This window comes from Pongo pygmaeus, chromosome 14 (assembly GCF_028885625.2).
Source record: "Pongo pygmaeus isolate AG05252 chromosome 14, NHGRI_mPonPyg2-v2.0_pri, whole genome shotgun sequence".
NCBI classification, from domain to species: domain Eukaryota; kingdom Metazoa; phylum Chordata; class Mammalia; order Primates; family Hominidae; genus Pongo; species Pongo pygmaeus.
This window is the reverse complement of record NC_072387.2, coordinates 45,412,541-45,429,506: the sequence shown is the minus strand read 5'-3', so window position 1 is coordinate 45,429,506 and position 16,966 is coordinate 45,412,541. Positions and strand designations below refer to the sequence as shown.

General features: G+C 43.2%; 1 protein-coding gene across 3 annotated transcripts in view; it reads left to right on the top strand.

The window, feature by feature from the left end:
- Window positions 1–16,966, top strand: part of SMAD9 (SMAD family member 9) — a 76,242-nt gene that overhangs the window by 51,323 nt on the left and 7,953 nt on the right. For 2 of the 3 annotated variants that reach the window (XM_054446438.2, XM_063650768.1), the window contains exons 4-6: window positions 2,180–2,290; window positions 3,807–4,028; window positions 16,064–16,320. In XM_054446438.2, the coding sequence (XP_054302413.1) occupies window positions 2,180–2,290; window positions 3,807–4,028; window positions 16,064–16,320 (590 nt within the window). The remainder of the gene's footprint in view (window positions 1–2,179; window positions 2,291–3,806; window positions 4,029–16,063; window positions 16,321–16,966) is intronic. The other variant, XM_054446439.2, reaches the window with a different exon arrangement.

The following is a 16,966-nucleotide window of genomic DNA, read 5'->3' as shown; positions in this document are numbered from 1 at the left end:
CCCATTTTAACCATTTTTAAGAGTACAATCTGGCTGGGTGCAGTGGCTCACGCCTGTAATCCCAGCACTTTGGGAGGCTTAGGCAGGCGGATCACTTGAGGTCAGCAGTTTGAGACCAGCCTGGCCAACATGGTGAAACCCCGTCTCTACTAAAAATACAAAAGTTAGCTGTGTGTGGTGGTGCATGTCTGTAATTCCAGCTACTCAGGAGACTGAGGCACAAGAATCGCTTGAATCCAGGAGTCAGAGGCTGCAGTGAGCTGAGATCGTGCCACTGCACTCTAGCCTGGGTAAGGGCTATTAAAAAAAAAAAAAATACAATCTGATGGCATTAGGTGCATTCATAATGTTTTGCAACCAGCACCATATCTATTTTCAAAAATTTTTCATCACCCCAAACAGAAACTCCGTACTGATTAAGCAATAGCTCCCTATTTCCCTACTTTCCCAGCCCCTGGTAAGCTCTATCTACTTTCTGTCTCTCTGAATTTGCCTATTGCAGGTACCTCATATATTAGATTCATGCAATATTTGCCCCTTTGTGTATGTTTTATTTCACTTAGCCAAGTATTTTCACAGTGTTGTGTGTTGTGGCATATATCAGTAGTTCATCTTTGTGACTGAACAATATCTCATTGTATGGCTTTACCACATTTAAAAAAAATCAGTTCATTAGCTGTTGGATATTTGGATTGTTTTCACCTTTTGGCTCTAGTAAATAACACCCTGCTTTCAATTCCTTTGGGTATATACCTAGGAGTGGAAGTGCTACATTATATGGTAATTCTATTTTCAGTCCCCCTTTTTCTAATTTTAATTTTTTAGAGACAGGGCCTTGTTTTGCTACCCAGGGTGGAGTATGGTGGCACGGCCATAGCTCACTGTAACTTCAAACTCCTGGGTTCAAGTGATCCTCCTACCTCAGCCTCTGAGTAGCTAGGATTACAGGTGCACACCACCATGCCCAGCTAATTTTTAATTTTTTTGGTAGGATGGTGTCTTATCATGTTGCCCAGGCTGGTCTCAAACCCCTGGAAGTGGGTGATGCTCCCACTTCAGCCTCCGAAAATGCTAAGATTACAGGTGTGAGCCACCGTGCTCAGCATGTTCTGCCCCTTGAGTAAATAGACATATTTAGTCAAAGACCTACAAAAAGACCATCTTGCCTTATAACTTTTTCACCAGAGTCATAGGAGTCATAGTCCATTTTCTCACAAGGAAATACCTTATCCATGGTTTCCTAGTATGGTCCATGAACCCTGCATTAGAATTGCCACTGGGGCATGTTAAAATGTACATGGCTACATTCAACCACTGACCTATTGAATCGGAGTTGCTAAGGATGGGGCCAGGAATCTGCATTTTTAGCAAGCTCCACTGGCAATTTTTGTGTACACTTAAGTGTGAGAACTACTTGTGTGGACAATTCGATACAACAAAGGCAGACTGATCCAACCTTTTACGCTGTTGTATTCCACCACGGATGTTAACAAGACCATTCTGAACTAACATTAGACATGCATACTGAAGGAATCGGTTGTTTTGTGCTGAGGTCCTCCATAAAGAGTTTTTCCTGTGCCTCATGAGTTTTTACTGTGTTATGAATTATTATCCACGGAACGCATCCCATTTGCCTAACCATGATCACTGTCCAGTCACAGGACTGACATTTAGGTAGAAGGGCCCTTCTCAGTGTGCCTTGGGTACAAGGTTATAATTACGTTTCAGGTATCCTGAAGTATCTCAGGGATAGAGCGTCCCCGTGGCCATTGTACAATTTGTGACAACATAGAAGCTGAAAATTAAGCTCACTTCAAAGAAGGTTTAGCTTTCTCTGTGTTTTGCAAGCCAGATCACAGACTATTCTGCTATGAGAAAAGCTAGGAGAACAGGTTCTGCATTTGAAAGTCTTGCCCTGAAGTCATTAGAACTCAATGATAACTCAAAAGTCGGAGGGAAAATGAATTGACGCTTTAGTGAGGCTCTCAGAACAACCAGTTTCTTTTGTAGGGTACTCACAATGTCACTTCAGAAGAGCCTTGTTACATTAATATGGTCTCTCTGTAGGAGTAGCACTGTCCACCAAGCTCAGGAGTTTAATGGCAAAAGATGTCGGATCCAACTGTCTTTGTGTGGTTTATCGATTTGACAATTCCTTTGTTCTACTGCTTTCTTTTAGTTGACACACCACCCCTGCCTTATCATGCCACAGAAGCCTCTGAGACCCAGAGTGGCCAACCTGTAGATGCCACAGCTGATAGACATTTAGTGCTATCGATACCAAATGGAGGTAAATTGCAGATGAACAGTGAAATGTAGCTATTTTCCAGAAGTATTTCCTATTACCCCCAAACAAAGCAACTCAAAAAAGAAAACCAGAAATGTACTGGCCTGCTGTTTTACATGTGTTTTAAGAGGCAAATGGGATGGCTTTCCATTTTAACTTTGACATTCCTCAGTACAATAGAATTAATGTTTTGTTTATCATCATTACTAGAATAAGTTAACTTTTTATTTTAACTTAGCATTTAGAAGTTTGTAGTTCCTGATGTTAAGTATGGAGTTGGGAACTCAAGAAGTTAGGGATTTTATTCTATTTGTGTTTTTACTATATGTTTATAGTGGTGTCTTTCAGTTGGCCAGAGAGGTACTCTTAGAAATATACATAAATGAGGTTTTTACAAAATTTTATTTGCATCTTATAATAGTCTAGATAAGTGTTGCTTAACTTTAATGTTCATATAAACCACATTGTGATCTTGCATAAATGCAGATTTTTATTCTGTAGATCTTACGGTGGGGTCCAGGAATCTACATTGTTAAGCTTCCGTGTAATGCAGAGGCTACTGTTACATGAGTCAGATCTTGAGTAGAGAGGTTCTAAAGAAGGGTACCATTTGAAATACTGCAAGTAAATATTTTATAAGCTAAGATCCTTTTGTAAGAGAAATAATAACCCCCAAATTTATCTGTTTCATAAATTTATATTTAGTGCATATAGGAACACACTCTAGATGCAAGAATGACAAGGATGTTCAAGGAAGAGAAAGGTAATATAATCAGTAGAAAGGCAGAGAAAGGGTGTGAATGGCAAAGAAAGAAGGAACTCTGAACTTTGGTTAGTTACAGGAAAGTGACTTAACTTTATGTTGGGTGTGAAAACATTCATGGGTTTCCTGATGAAATATCCAGCTCTCTTTAAATGTTTTTTTTTTTCCATGCATAACTAGATATCCACAAAGCAGAATGTGAGCCCCTCTATGTGGAAGCTTTTTTTTCCCTTAAATAATTTAATGTCCTATTCAGCATTATTGATTTGCTTTTTATCATAGTCAAACTATTGTTTTCCATCTCTAGTTTGTTAGAAAATGATACTTTTTGCCACAAGGATTCAAATGGGCACAGTAACAGCAACATGCCATCTTTCACATGTTTCTAAAAGAAGAGGTGACCTGCCAGCTTCCTTTGAGCTGTGCTTGCTTTAGGGCCGACAGTTTTTTTATGTTCATCTGTTCATGTCATGTTTTCCCTGGTCCCTTCATAACCAATACACATGTTTATAAATGCTCTAGCCATGGAAGATGAACAAGGACCATGGGCTCTACATCTCAGGTGTGCTAGTGAAATGAGCCAGCCCCAAGCAGCTCCCATGAGAGCTACAGGTTCTAAAAGATTGCAGAGCGGCATGCTTGGTCTTGCAGCTGACTTTCTGGTGAAAAGCATTAACTAAGTTTCCTGGAGGAATCATGAACTACACAGCCCAGGTATGACAGTAGCCATGTGCTCTCTGGTTTGTTTTCTTCCAGACTTTCGACCAGTTTGTTACGAGGAGCCCCAGCACTGGTGCTCGGTCGCCTACTACGAACTGAACAACCGAGTTGGGGAGACATTCCAGGCTTCCTCCCGAAGTGTGCTCATAGATGGGTTCACCGACCCTTCAAATAACAGGAACAGATTCTGTCTTGGACTTCTTTCTAATGTAAACAGAAACTCAACGATAGAAAATACCAGGAGACATATAGGAAAGGGTAAGAGCAAAGATGTCATTCCTTTAGTCATCTAGCGGAAATATAGATGGTCATGTGTGTAGAAGTGCAATGACCACCCTCACATGTTGGTCATGTGCCCCTGTGGAAGGACCCCAGGGCTGGTGAGCTCTGAGATAGCTCTGACATTACCACTGGGGAAAGCACATAGGTTGTCAGGATCTTAGTCCCTCTTCCTCTAACGTCGTCATGCCACCTTCTAGGGGTGGCATGGAGTGGGGATTGTGAAGACAAGCAAGATGATAAATATGAAGAAAGCCGGATGAAATTATTAAATAGAAGTGTTATGCATTATTTTTCATTTCCCTAAAACTTACAAACTAGGATCATTTCTGAAGAACAGGAATTCTGACTAGATGATTATTTGTATCAGGTGAAGTTCCCTTTGGAGACTTAGCAGCTGGGTAGTTAGAAAGAATGACTGATTTATGTCTGGAAGCCTTTGGCATGTGATTGGGGCTCTCCTGTGTGCAGGCAGATTGGGTACAAGTCATACTGGTGTCTTTTCTGACCAGTGATGCTTTTGAAGCTCATCTCATTGGTCTGGGTGATGGTAGCAAATCCCAGCTGAGTGTGTGGTCTGGCTGAGGATCTTTAAATTATTTTCTTTTCTATTGGAATAGTTGATATCTTCGAGTGATACCATGGAGTCATAGATGTGAAGAACCTTCAGTCATTTGACCTTTTCTGTCTCCATCCAGCACTTAGGCCACCTCGGGAACGGAGCCTGAGCCTTTTCTTTCAAATTTCCAGGGGAGATTCATTGTTCCATTTGGTGATGCAGTCTAATATTCTTCCTAACATACCTTCACAATGTCTCCTGTTGGAGTAAACCTAAAAGCCATTGTTTAGAAACAGGTTGAAATCATTCATTGATGTTGACTCTGAATGGAGACTGTTACTTTATGTTTATTTATATTCTGTCTCCATGGTGGCTTTGAGGCAACTTACGAGAAACCATTGCAGTGAAATGATAAATGAAAAATAGAAAATCAGAAACGGGTCGAGGGGAGGGGAGAAGAATCCAGATATGTCATCCATAAGGGTTAGCATTGCTAACCAAACTAAACAGGGTCAGCATTGTTAACCAAACTAAACAGGGTCAGCATTGTTAACCAAACTAAACAGGGTCAGCATTGTTAACCAAACTAAACAGGGTCAGCATTGTTAACCAAACTAAACAGGGTCAGCATTGTTAACCAAACTAAACAGGGTCAGCATTGTTAACCAAACTAAACAGGGTCAGCATTGTTAACCAAACTAAGCAGGGTCGGGCCTGGTTAGTACTTGGATGGGAGAATGCCTGACCTCCTGGGAATGCAGCCCAGTAGGTCTCAGCCTTATTTTACCTAACCCCTGTTCAAGATGGAGTTGCTCTGGTTCAAACGTCTCTGACACAGAGAGCTGGAGAAGATGGTGGTGATTTTACTCTAGGTTTCCTGACAAGGAGGGAAGAAATGAAAAACTCACTCTGGAATGTAATTTTTATCCCAAAGGGGGAAAATAGCCATTCCTCAAAGGAAATAACCTTTGAATTAATTCCTAAACAAGTTTCTTGATCATGGCTTTACTTTCAAATGATTTCTAGAAGAACCTTCAGTGAACTCTCAAGGCAAAACATTAGCACATAACGTTGTGAAGCAGTTTGCTGAGGAGCTTTGCAGATTGGTCTGCATGCTCAATTTCTGCTGGTGCCAGTGGATCCAAAGACAGGATTAAAATATTAAAGGAGTGCTGAATGTGTTCTAGGAACCTGTCTGCAAGTCGCTTCTTCAAGGTGCTCCTGCTGAGGGCATGGAGAGTCTGTGGTAGTCTGTTTCGTTGCTATAAAGGAATACCTGAGACTGGGTAATTTATAAAAAAAAAGAGGTTTATTTGGCCTATGGGTCTGCAGGCTGTACTGGCATGTGCTTCTGGTGAGGGCTTTAGGAAGCTTCTAATCATTGTGTAAGGCAAAGGAGAGCCTGTGTGTCACCTGGGAAGAGACAGAAAGAGAGAGAAGGGAGGGAGGTGCTGGGCTCTTTTTAACAAACCGATCTGGCAGGAACTAATAGAGTGAGAATCCACTCATTACCTCAAGGAGGGTACCAAGCAGATCATGAGAGATCCTTCTGTGTGACCCAGCCACCTCCCACCAAGCCCCACCTCCAATATTGAGAATCAGATTTCAATGTGAGATTTGGAGGCGTCAAATATCCCAAGTATATCAGTAGCTCCTGTGTTGTTGACTGAGAGCTCATCTTTAGGGTTAAGAAGCCACATGAGCAAGAGCCGGGACTGATGACCTGTTCTGCAAACTGGAGCACCTAATAGTGCTCCCCCCGATGCAAGGGTACTCACTGTCACGTGGTCTGAAGGCAAAGTTACAGTTTTCTCAGAGCTGCTTAGGAATTACTCCAATGTGGAAAAAAATTTTTTTTTTAGACGTGCCACAAGCCTTGCCATAAAGCATGGGTGGAAAAAAGTGTTGGCTTGGGAGATTTTAAAGCAAGGGCAGTCAGTCTTCCGTGAGATCACAGGATTCTCTCTCAGATGCTGCCATGGGTTATCTGGTTCTGAGCAGCGTGGCTTCCAGGAGCACCCGCCTGAGTAAGTTAGCTGCAAAATGCATTCCTAGGCTAGCAAATGAGTTAACTTGCTCTGTGGAGTTAATTAACAGACGTTAGGTTTTAGTAATATGCATTCATCTCACAAGTACTTACTGAGCACCAACTCTCAGCCAGACTGGACACTAGGGATGCAACAGTGGAAAAAAGACAATGACCAGACTTCCTGGATTACTTGCTGCTGGGGAAAGACAGACACGAAATACAACATATAGTATGTCCAATAGAGAAACACAAAGCAGGGGAAGAGAATGGAGACTTTAAACCACCGTAACCAGGGAAGGCCTTCCTGAAAAAGTGACATTTGAGCAGATGTTACCGGAAAGGTGTCCCGATCCAGACCCCAAGAGAAGATTCTTGGAACTCACACAAGAAAGAATTTGGGGTGAGTCCATAGAGTAAACTGAAAGCAAGTTTATTAGAGAAGTAAAGAAACAAAAGAATGGCTACTCCACAGGCAGAGCAGCAGCATGGGCTGTTCGACTGATAATATGGTTATTTCTTGATTATATGCTAAACAAAGGGTGGATTTTTTCATGAGTTTTCTGGGAAAGGGGTGGAGATTTCCTGGAGCTGAGGGTTCATTTCCTTTTTAGACTATATAGGGTAACCTCTGGGCATGGCCATGGCATCTGTAAACTGTCATGGTGCTAGTGGGAGTGTCTTTTAGCATGCTGATGCATTATAATTAGCATATAATGAGCAGTGAGGATGACTAGAGGTCACTTTCATGCCATCTTGGTTTGGGTGGGTTTTGGCTGGCTTCTTTATGGCACTCTGTTTTACCAGCAGGGTCTTTGTGACCTGTATCTTGTGCCAACCTCCTGTGTCATCCTGTGACTAAGAATTCCTAGCATCCTGGGAATGCAGCCCAGTAGGTCTCCACCTTATTTTTCTCAGCCCCTATTCAAGATGGAGTTGCTCTGGTTCAAATGGCTGTGACACAGAGAGCAAGGAAGTCAGTGTTCGTGGAGCCTGAACCAGTCTGTCAGGTTAAATTTTAGAGCTCCCTGGCTGAGGAGAGGGTCCATTCAGATTGTTGCGGGGCCTTCCAATTTTATTTTTGGTTTACAGTATGATCTGACTTTACATTTTCAAAAAGATTGCCTGGCTGTTCTATTGAGATTAATTAGACGGTGATGGGCAAGGATGGAAGATTTTTTTTTTTTTTTTTTTGAGATGAGAGTCTTGCTCTGTCACCCAGGCTGGAGTGCAGTGAAACGATCTCAGCTTACTGCAACCTCCGCCTCCAGGGTTCAAGCGATTCTCCTGTCTCAGCCTCCTGAGTAGCTGAGATTACAGGCGCACACCACCACACCCAGCTAATTTTTGTATTTTTAGTAGAGAAAGGGTTTCTTCATGTTGGCCAGGCTGGTCTCGAACTCCTGACCTCAGGTGATCCCCTGCCTCGGCCTCCCAAAGTGCTGGGATTACAGTGTAAGCCACCACACCTGGCCTGAATATATCATTTTTAAAAATTCTTTTTAGTGGCCAGACACAGTGGCTCATGCCTCTAATCCCAGCACTTTGGGAGGCCAAGGCAGGCAGGTCACCTGAGGTCGGGAGTTCGAGACCAGCCTGGCCAACATAGTGAAACTCCGTCTCTACTAAAAATACAAAAAATTAGCCGGGTGTGGTGGCGGGTGCCTATAATACCAGCTACACAGGAGGCTGAGGCAGGAGAATCACTTGAACCCAGGAGGCGGAGGTTGCAGTGAGCCAAGATTGCGCCATTGCACTCCAGCCTGGGCAATAGTACAAGACTCCATCTCAAAAAAAAAAAAATTCTTTTTATTATAGTTAATGATGAGCCATTCCCCTACCCAGGAGATATCAATTAACCTTCACGCCATTTCTGGCTTGTATTCCTTGTGACTTAAATTAGCTGAGATGGCTGGCCCTGCTAAAGGAAGGTCATGTTGCCATCCTGTCAGCAGTGTGTGCATTTTGAGTTTTGTTTTCTCTAGTGGTGATGATGGGTCCTCATTTACCCCACTTACCATCTAGTGGATATGTCCCTGAGGTAGAGGGGCTGGTAGAAAGCATTTATTTGTAGCCATGCAGCAGTTAACTGGTACAAAGGGATTGAACTTATGACTTTGACCTCACTAGCAAGATGTTTTAAATAGCTACTAACAGTTAGCACTAGCATACCCAAAGCTACCACTTAAATGTCAAAGGCAATACCTTGGGCAGCCTGCAACATCGCATTCCAGTGTGGGACCTATCTATATTCTTCCTTAGAAACTAGGCAGACCACTTGAACTCTCTACAATGACATATCAAATAATAATAATATGATGATGATGATAGCTACCCCCATTGATTACCTAATATGTAAGAGACACGCTGGTGGCCGGGCGCAGTGGCTCACGCCTGTAATCCCAGCACTTTGGGAGGACGAGGCGGGTAGATCACAAGGTCAGGAGATCGAGACCATCCTGGCTAACACAGTGAAACCCTGTCTCTACTAAAAAATACAAAAAAAATTAGCCGGGTGTGGTGGCAGGTGCCTGTAGTCCCAGCTACTCAGGAGGCTGAGGCAGGAGAGTGGCGTGAACCCAGGAGGCAGAGCTTGCAGTGAGCCGAGATGGTGCCACTGCACTCCAGCCTGGGTGACAGAGTGAGACTCCATCTCAGAAAAAAAAAGATAAAAAAATTTCTCCCTTTGTGGAAGAGAAAAAATGATATCCATTAACCCTGGTTATTGAACTTTCTGAGACAGATCAAGCATATCCTGAAAATAATTATCACATATTCCAAATCATTGCATTGTTTTTGGAATTGGGTTTTTTTTAAACCATTTTATGAATCTTTATTTTCATGTATATCTCAAATTCTGTATAATTCTAGTAATTCTTCTTGTTTTATGAAAGGAATTATCCTGACATAAGGATTTCGCCAGTCAGCTCCTTGCAGAGATGTTACCAGAAAGCAGTCCTGACCCAGACCCCAAAAGAGGGTTCTTAGATGTCTCACAAGAAAGAATTTAAGGCGAATCCATAAAGTAAAGTGAAGGCAAGTTTATTAAGAAAGGAAAGGAATAAAGAACGGCTACTCCATGGACAAAGCAGCCACCAGGGCTACTGGTTGCCCATTTTTATGGTTATTTCTTTTTTTTCTTTTTTTTTTGAGATGGAGTTTCGCTCTTGTTGCCCAGGCTGGAGTGCAATGGCACAATCTCGGCTCACCTCAACCTCTGCCTCCTGGGTTCAAGCGATTCTCCTGCCTCAGCCTCCCGAGTAGCTGGGATTACAGGCATGTGCCACCATGCCCGGCTAATTTTGTATTTTTAGTGGAGGTGGGGTTTCTCCATATTGCTCAGGCTGGTCTCAAACTCCCGACCTCAGGCAATCCACCCGCCTTGGCTTCCCAAAGTGCTGGGATTACAGGCGTGAGCCACCATGCCTGGCTGGTTATTTCTTGATTATATGCTAAACAATGGGTAGATTATTCATGCCTCCCCTTTTTAGACCATAGGGTAACTTCCTGATGTTACCATGTTCACCATGGCATTTGTAAATTGTCATGGCACTGGTGGGAGTGTAGTAGTGAGAATGACCAGAGGTCACTCTCATCACCATCTTGGTTTTGGCCAGCTTCTTTATTGCAGCCTGCTTCATCAGCAAGGTCTTTATGACCTGTATCTTGTGCCAACCTATCTCATCCTATGACTTAGAATGCCTACCCGTCTGGGAATGCAGCCCAGTAGATCTTAGCCTTATTTTACCCAGCGTCTACTCAAGACGGAGTCACTCGGTTCAAACTCCTTGGGCAGAGGGTCTGCATGTCCAGGTGGTATTTGGGTTGCTTCCTTTCCCAGTGGATTTCACTTCCCTGTCTCAAAATAGTCCTTTTGTTCTGCCTCTGAACACATGTAAGGCTTCTCATCTTAAAAAAAGCAAATCCTAAAAACTATTTTAACATAGGATGCAATGTCACACTCTTACAGTCATTAAACTTGATGTTGCAGAATGCTTAATATCCTGAGAAAATGTTCACAAGATATTATTAACTGTAAACAAGTTTTAAAACATCCTGTAGAGTATGATCCCAATTTTCTTCTTAAAAATGCACATAGCTGAGCATGGTGGCTCACACCTGTAATCCCAGCACTTTGGGAGATCAAGGTGGGTGGATTGCTTGAGCCTAGGAGTTCACGACCAGGTGGACAACATGGTGAGACCCTGTCACTACAAAAAATATAAAAAAGTTAGCTGAGTATGGTGGCGTGCATCTGTAGCCCCAACTAGTCAGGAGGCTGTCTCAAAAACACATGAAAAAGACTGAAAGATATATAATAGATGTTAGCTTTGATTATTTCTGGGCTGTGGATTTGTGGCTGATTTTTCTTTTCTGTCTGTATTTTCTAAATTTTCTATAGTGGGCTTTCTTGATCCTGTGAGGATGGGGTGGGCATGGTGTGTAAGGGTGCTCTGGAAGGCAGCAGCAGTGGTAAGGGAGACACCTCACAGTGCAGCCCAGGCAGAGTGGCTGCGTGTTTGAGTGGCAGTATGGGACATGCCGTGTAGTACAGTTGGACCCAAACAAGCTTGTTTATCGTTTTGTCCTGAGAAACTTGGTCATCAGGGGCAGTCTTGGAGGATCAGCCTTGCTATCAGCCCAGAGGTGACTTTGTGTGAGTTAGGAAAAGGTGCCTCTTCCTCAAGAGAAATTACTGCCATCTGCTGGGAAAGGATTGTAATAATTACACAAAGCTCTGAAGACTAGGAGGCAAACCCTGGTTTGCAGTGGTTGTGCAGTGCACAACGGTAGGCACAGTCCTCTGGAGGACCTGCCTCCATCCTCTGACCTAGGCCCTGGTGTGGATCTGGAAATCTGTATTTTTATATTATTAGTATTTTTTTTTACCACCCATTAAAACTTTTTTATTGTGGGAAATTCCAAGTAGGAAAACAGAGAGGGGAATATAATGAGTCTTCATCTTACTATCTCCAGCTTCAATAAAGATTCACATTCTGTGCCATTCTTTTTCATCTATCGCTGTACAGTATTTTTGCTAGACTATTTTAGAGCAAATCTCAGGCTTCATATCCTTTTTCCCATCTATTGGAGTTTGTATCTAACTATATAAGAAATAATACCATTATTACACTCAGAAATATATATATTTTCTTAAAGCTTCTAAAATAGCTGTGCAGAAGAAAAGGCAACAAAGGCAAGGGGAAGATTAATTACAAACTCGAGAGGAGGCGTTGCGCTTGTGCTGGGACGTTTAGGTTTTGTCCTAAGAGGAGTGGAGAGGCTTCAGCATCTTCTGTGCAGGACATTCTGCCTTTTATGGTGATCTTTTTGCCTCCCTCCCAGTAAGGAGGGTATCCCTGCACCTTCCTTCTACTTTGGGACACCGACTTCTTCCTCTGTTATTAGGTTCCAGAGATTGGCACACTCTCACCAGCCTGCCCAGCCTGCCCTCTTCCCAATCATTTCCTGATCATTCAAGACAACAGAAGAGGATTAAAAGGGGACACACTTTTGTAGTTTGACCCAGCAAACCCACATTAAACCCAAGGTTCTTCTGGTCCTCATTAACCACAACACAGGACTCCACACTCCCTGATCTCATAAAAAGTGGGTGGCAGTCACACACAAATGGAAAGTTCAGATAAAGAAAGACACAGCCCAAGCAGATACAGAGCCCAAGATGTGGGTGGAACTTGTTTGAGGGCTGCGTTGCCAGGGTTCTCTTTATGATCTCAGGCAGTACTTCTTTTGGGGCATTTATTCCTTATTGCTAGGACTTAGAACAGGCTGCAGGATTGTAACACTAGCTTTTCCTTCCACTTCTAATGCTACTTAATTACAAGAATGAACATATTAATGGCATATTTGATTGCAACAATAATAGGTGTGATGTCTCTTTTAAGCATTTCATACAGAACTGTCAGAATGTAGGCTGCAGTAAAATCTGCACATGTTCATGCTTTTCCTGTACCATTTTAAAGGAATATCAGTGGCTAGGCGTGGTGGCTTATGCCTGTAATCTCAGCACTTTGGGAGGCCGAGGCAGGTGGATCACCTGAGGTCAGGAGTTCGAGACCAGCCTGCCCAACATGGCGAAACCCCATCTCTACTAAAAATACAAAAAATTAGCCAGGTGTGGTGGCAGGCGCCTGTAATCCCAGCTACTCGGGAGGCTGAGGCAGGAGAATCGCTTGAACCTGGGAGGCAGAGGTTGCAGTGAGCCGAGATCGCGCCACCGCACTCCAGCCTGGGTGACAAGAGGGTAACTCCATCTCAAAAAAAAAAAAAAAAAAAAGTGCAGGTCACCCGGACTCACCCTGGACCTGCTGAAGTAGTGATCTGTTTTAATAAGCCCTGCAAGTGGTCTTAGTGCAAGCTAAGGTTTAAGAACCACTGCTCTACTCTGGTGATCTTGAATCTGACACTAGCGTTTAAAGTTACTATTCTGGCCTACCAAATGGATGCAAATAACATTGTTGGCCTACTTGACTCCTCCTCAGATGCTGGTGTCTCTAGCCAGAATCTGGCCTCCCTTACCCTGAGGCTGGGTTCCACCCTTTCCTGGTGTTTCTGGGTGGGCTCCGCATGCTGGTCGCATTGGCTCTGCTCTTCTGTCTCTGGATGCTGGACGACTGCCTACCTGCCCAGGCTCTTCTCTGCATTGGTAGCTTTGCCAGAGTGGACTGTGGTTGCAGATGACCTGAACAGGATTGAAAACCAACCCCTAAAGATAGATAACAGACTCAGATAACAAAAAAATCGTATTTATCTTATGTAATAGGTTTTGAGAGGATTACATGTTTGAAGGTCATTCAATTCACATACGGACTAAATCCTTAGCAGCTCCACTCTGGCTCCTTCACCTGCTTTCCCTCTTGAAAAAACCTCTGCCCACCCCCACAAGGCAGGCCTTTTCCCTTTGGAGCCCACAGGGGTTGTTGTAGGAGGCAGTGTTTGCATTTTGCCCTGGCCTGGGGTTCTCTTTATGATCGTGAGGGTCCAGCCAAGTAACTCTCCCAGCCAGTTAGGACCATCCTTCTTCCCCCTGGCACCACCGCCTAGGCCCTGGGATTAGGGCCCAAGGCCATTCAGGAGAGTGGGTAACAGCGATGAGATAGAGGAGGGAGAGGAAGGCTGAGGGAAGCGGAGAAGGGGAGCCAGTCTCTGACTGAGGAAGAGGAGAGGCAGTGACAGGACAGTCGTGGACTGGGTATCCAGGGCTGTGCTTTAGCTGTGCGACCCTGGCTCAGTTTCTTCAGAGTGATGTGGTTGGGATACATACTACTCAAAATTGTTCTTTTCTAAAATTTTATTAAGGGAAAAGGAAACAATAAATATGGTGGGATGTAATCACATATAATGCAGAACTGCATCAAGTGCTACTTAGGACCTGACAAAGAAACTCCCAGCAGCTACGTCAGTAACGTTTCCTAGATTCAGAGTCATGCACACGGGGCCCTGAGCAGCCCTGGAAGCTGTGAGTTCTGTTCTTTAAAAGTTTCACAATTTCATTTTGAGGAGACCACAAATATATAAGTATATTCTGGATTGTTTCTACAAACACCTTGTAACTGCATAGTGATCGTATGTATAATCACATTGACTTCTAGTGCTGGAGACTTTTTTCCCCATCAAAAGTGGGAGTAAAATTGTTCTGATATTTAATATTCACTAGACTAGAATTTCTTCATTTTTTTCTAACATCAGTCCCTTGCTATACATTTATATTAAATCTCAAACCCAGACATTTAGAGGGAAAGGATCAACTAAAATTTAATTTGGAATGGAAATTAGCATGAGCAGCAACATTCTCAGGATGCTTTTCTTTTCTTTTCTTTTTTTTTTTTTGAGATGGACTCTCACTCAGTCGCCCAGTCTGGAGTGCAGTATTGGTGTGATCTTGGCTCACTGCAGCCTCCACCTCCCAAGTAGCTGGGATTACAAGCGTGTGTCCCCATGTCCAGTCAATTTTTGTATTTTTTAGTAGAGACAGGGTTTCACCATGTTGGCCAAGCTAGACTTGAGCTCCTGATCTCAAGTGATTCACCTACCTTGACCTCCTAAAGTGCTGGGATTGCAGGCGTGAGCGCCCAGCCTCAAGATGCTCTTTTGAACTTTAATTCCAAGAATATTAGATAAAGTGATATAGGCTATATTTTGCTTATGAGTTTTTATATTACTGTATCTGAAAATGTAGTAGAAATTTCACTGTTCACAAATAAAAATAGACATTATTTATATGATTTATATTAGTGGATGACAAACTTAAATAGGTCTTTGAGGTATTTGTTAAGAGAAACAGATTTATAAGTATTGGTAAATTTTTTAAGTGTCTTTTATTGTTTCCTCTGAGGTGGGTTTAATATGTGCACTTAAGTAACATTTTCATGATATTAACTGTGTCCAGTTTTAAATTTTTAAATTTGTGGGCTGGGTGCAGTGGCTCATGCCTGTAATCCCAGCACTTTGGGAGGCCGAGGCGGGTGGATTACTTGAGGTCGGGAGTTTGAGACCAGCCTGGCCAACATGGTGAAACCCTGTCTCTACTAAAAAACAAAAATTAGCCAGCTGTGGTGGCGGGCACCTGTAATCCCAGCTACTCGGGAGGCTGAGACAGGAGAATCACCTGAGCCCGGGAGGCAGAGGTTGCAGTAAGCCGAAATCGTGCCACTGCACTCCAGCCTAGGTGACAGAGCGAGACTCCATCTCAAAAAAAATAAAAAATAAAATTTGTGTATGTACATGAAGGAATATTTGATTTTTTTGTGTGATATATTCACTTCATTTCTAATGTTATAAAACCTTATTTTTGGAACAAATAAACAGGAATGATGGGAGGAATAGTATATGAGACCTTACTGACTGGTTCTTGGGAGTGATTGTTAACATGGGTTGCAATCCACTTTTTTTTTTATTTATTTTTTATTTTTTATTTTTTTGAGATGACATCTTGCTCTGTCACCCAGGCTGGAGTTCAGTGGTGCTACCTTGGCTCACTGCAACCTCTGCCTCCCAGGTGTAAGCAATTCTCCTGCCTGAGCCTCCCGAGTAGCTGGGATTACAGGTGCCCACCACCATGCCTGGTTAATTTTTGTATTTTTAGTAGAAAAGGGGTTTCACTGTGTTGGCCAGGCTAGTCTTGAACTCCCGACCTCAAATGATCTGCCCACGTCGGTCTTCCAAAGTGCTGGGATTACAGGCGTGAGCCACCGCACCCAGCTGTGATCCATTTTTAAATGGATTTGTGGAAAAAGCACAGATTATAATTAAACTAAGTGTCATTTAGGTCACACATCTCATTTATCTGATCAGTGATCTGACAATGAACCTGACGGGAGAGTCACATCTCCTAGGGTTTCAGGCATCAGTGGGAGAGGCACGCTATGAAAGGGCATGTGAAGGAAGGCTGTGTTTTTGTGTCTGCAGGTGTGCACTTGTACTACGTCGGAGGAGAGGTGTATGCCGAGTGCGTGAGTGACAGCAGCATCTTTGTGCAGAGCCGGAACTGCAACTATCAACACGGCTTCCACCCAGCTACCGTCTGCAAGATCCCCAGCGGCTGCAGCCTCAAGGTCTTCAACAACCAGCTCTTCGCTCAGCTCCTGGCCCAGTCAGTTCATCACGGCTTTGAAGTCGTGTATGAACTGACCAAGATGTGCACTATCCGGATGAGTTTTGTTAAGGTAAGGAGTGCTTGCTATCACATTATAAAATGTTCAGTGAAAAACAAAACAAAACAAAAAAGCACCCTGACTGATGTGGCAGTTCTGCGGTCAATTCAGATAGACAAAACCATTTTTTTTTTTTTTTGAGATGGAGTTTCACTCTGTCACACAGGCTGGAGTGCAGTGGCATGATTTTGGCTCACTGCAACCTCCGCCTCCCAGGTTCAAGCGATTTTCCTACCTCAGCCTCCCAAGTAGCTGGGACTACAGCCACGCACCACCACGCTTGGCTGATTTCTGTATTTTTAGTAGAGACGGTTTCACCATATTGGCCAGAGTGGTCTTGAACTCCTGACCTTGTGATCCGCCCGCCTTGGCCTCCCAAAGTGCTGGGATTACAGGCGTGAGCCACTGCGCCCAGCCCAAAACCAATTTTTTTGAATTCTGTTGTTTTTAGGAGGAGTTCCTCTTTGAGTATAAACTGTCTTGTTTAGCAATTATATGAAAATTCTTATACATTACTTTTGAGGAAAAACAAGGTGGCTATCTGATTGTTTTTAATGCAGATGATAAAGTAACAATAGTAATTTTACAGGACTAGTGCAACAGAGATTTTTCCATGCTTCGAATTGCCAAGCACTATTATCACTCAGTGAATGTTGGT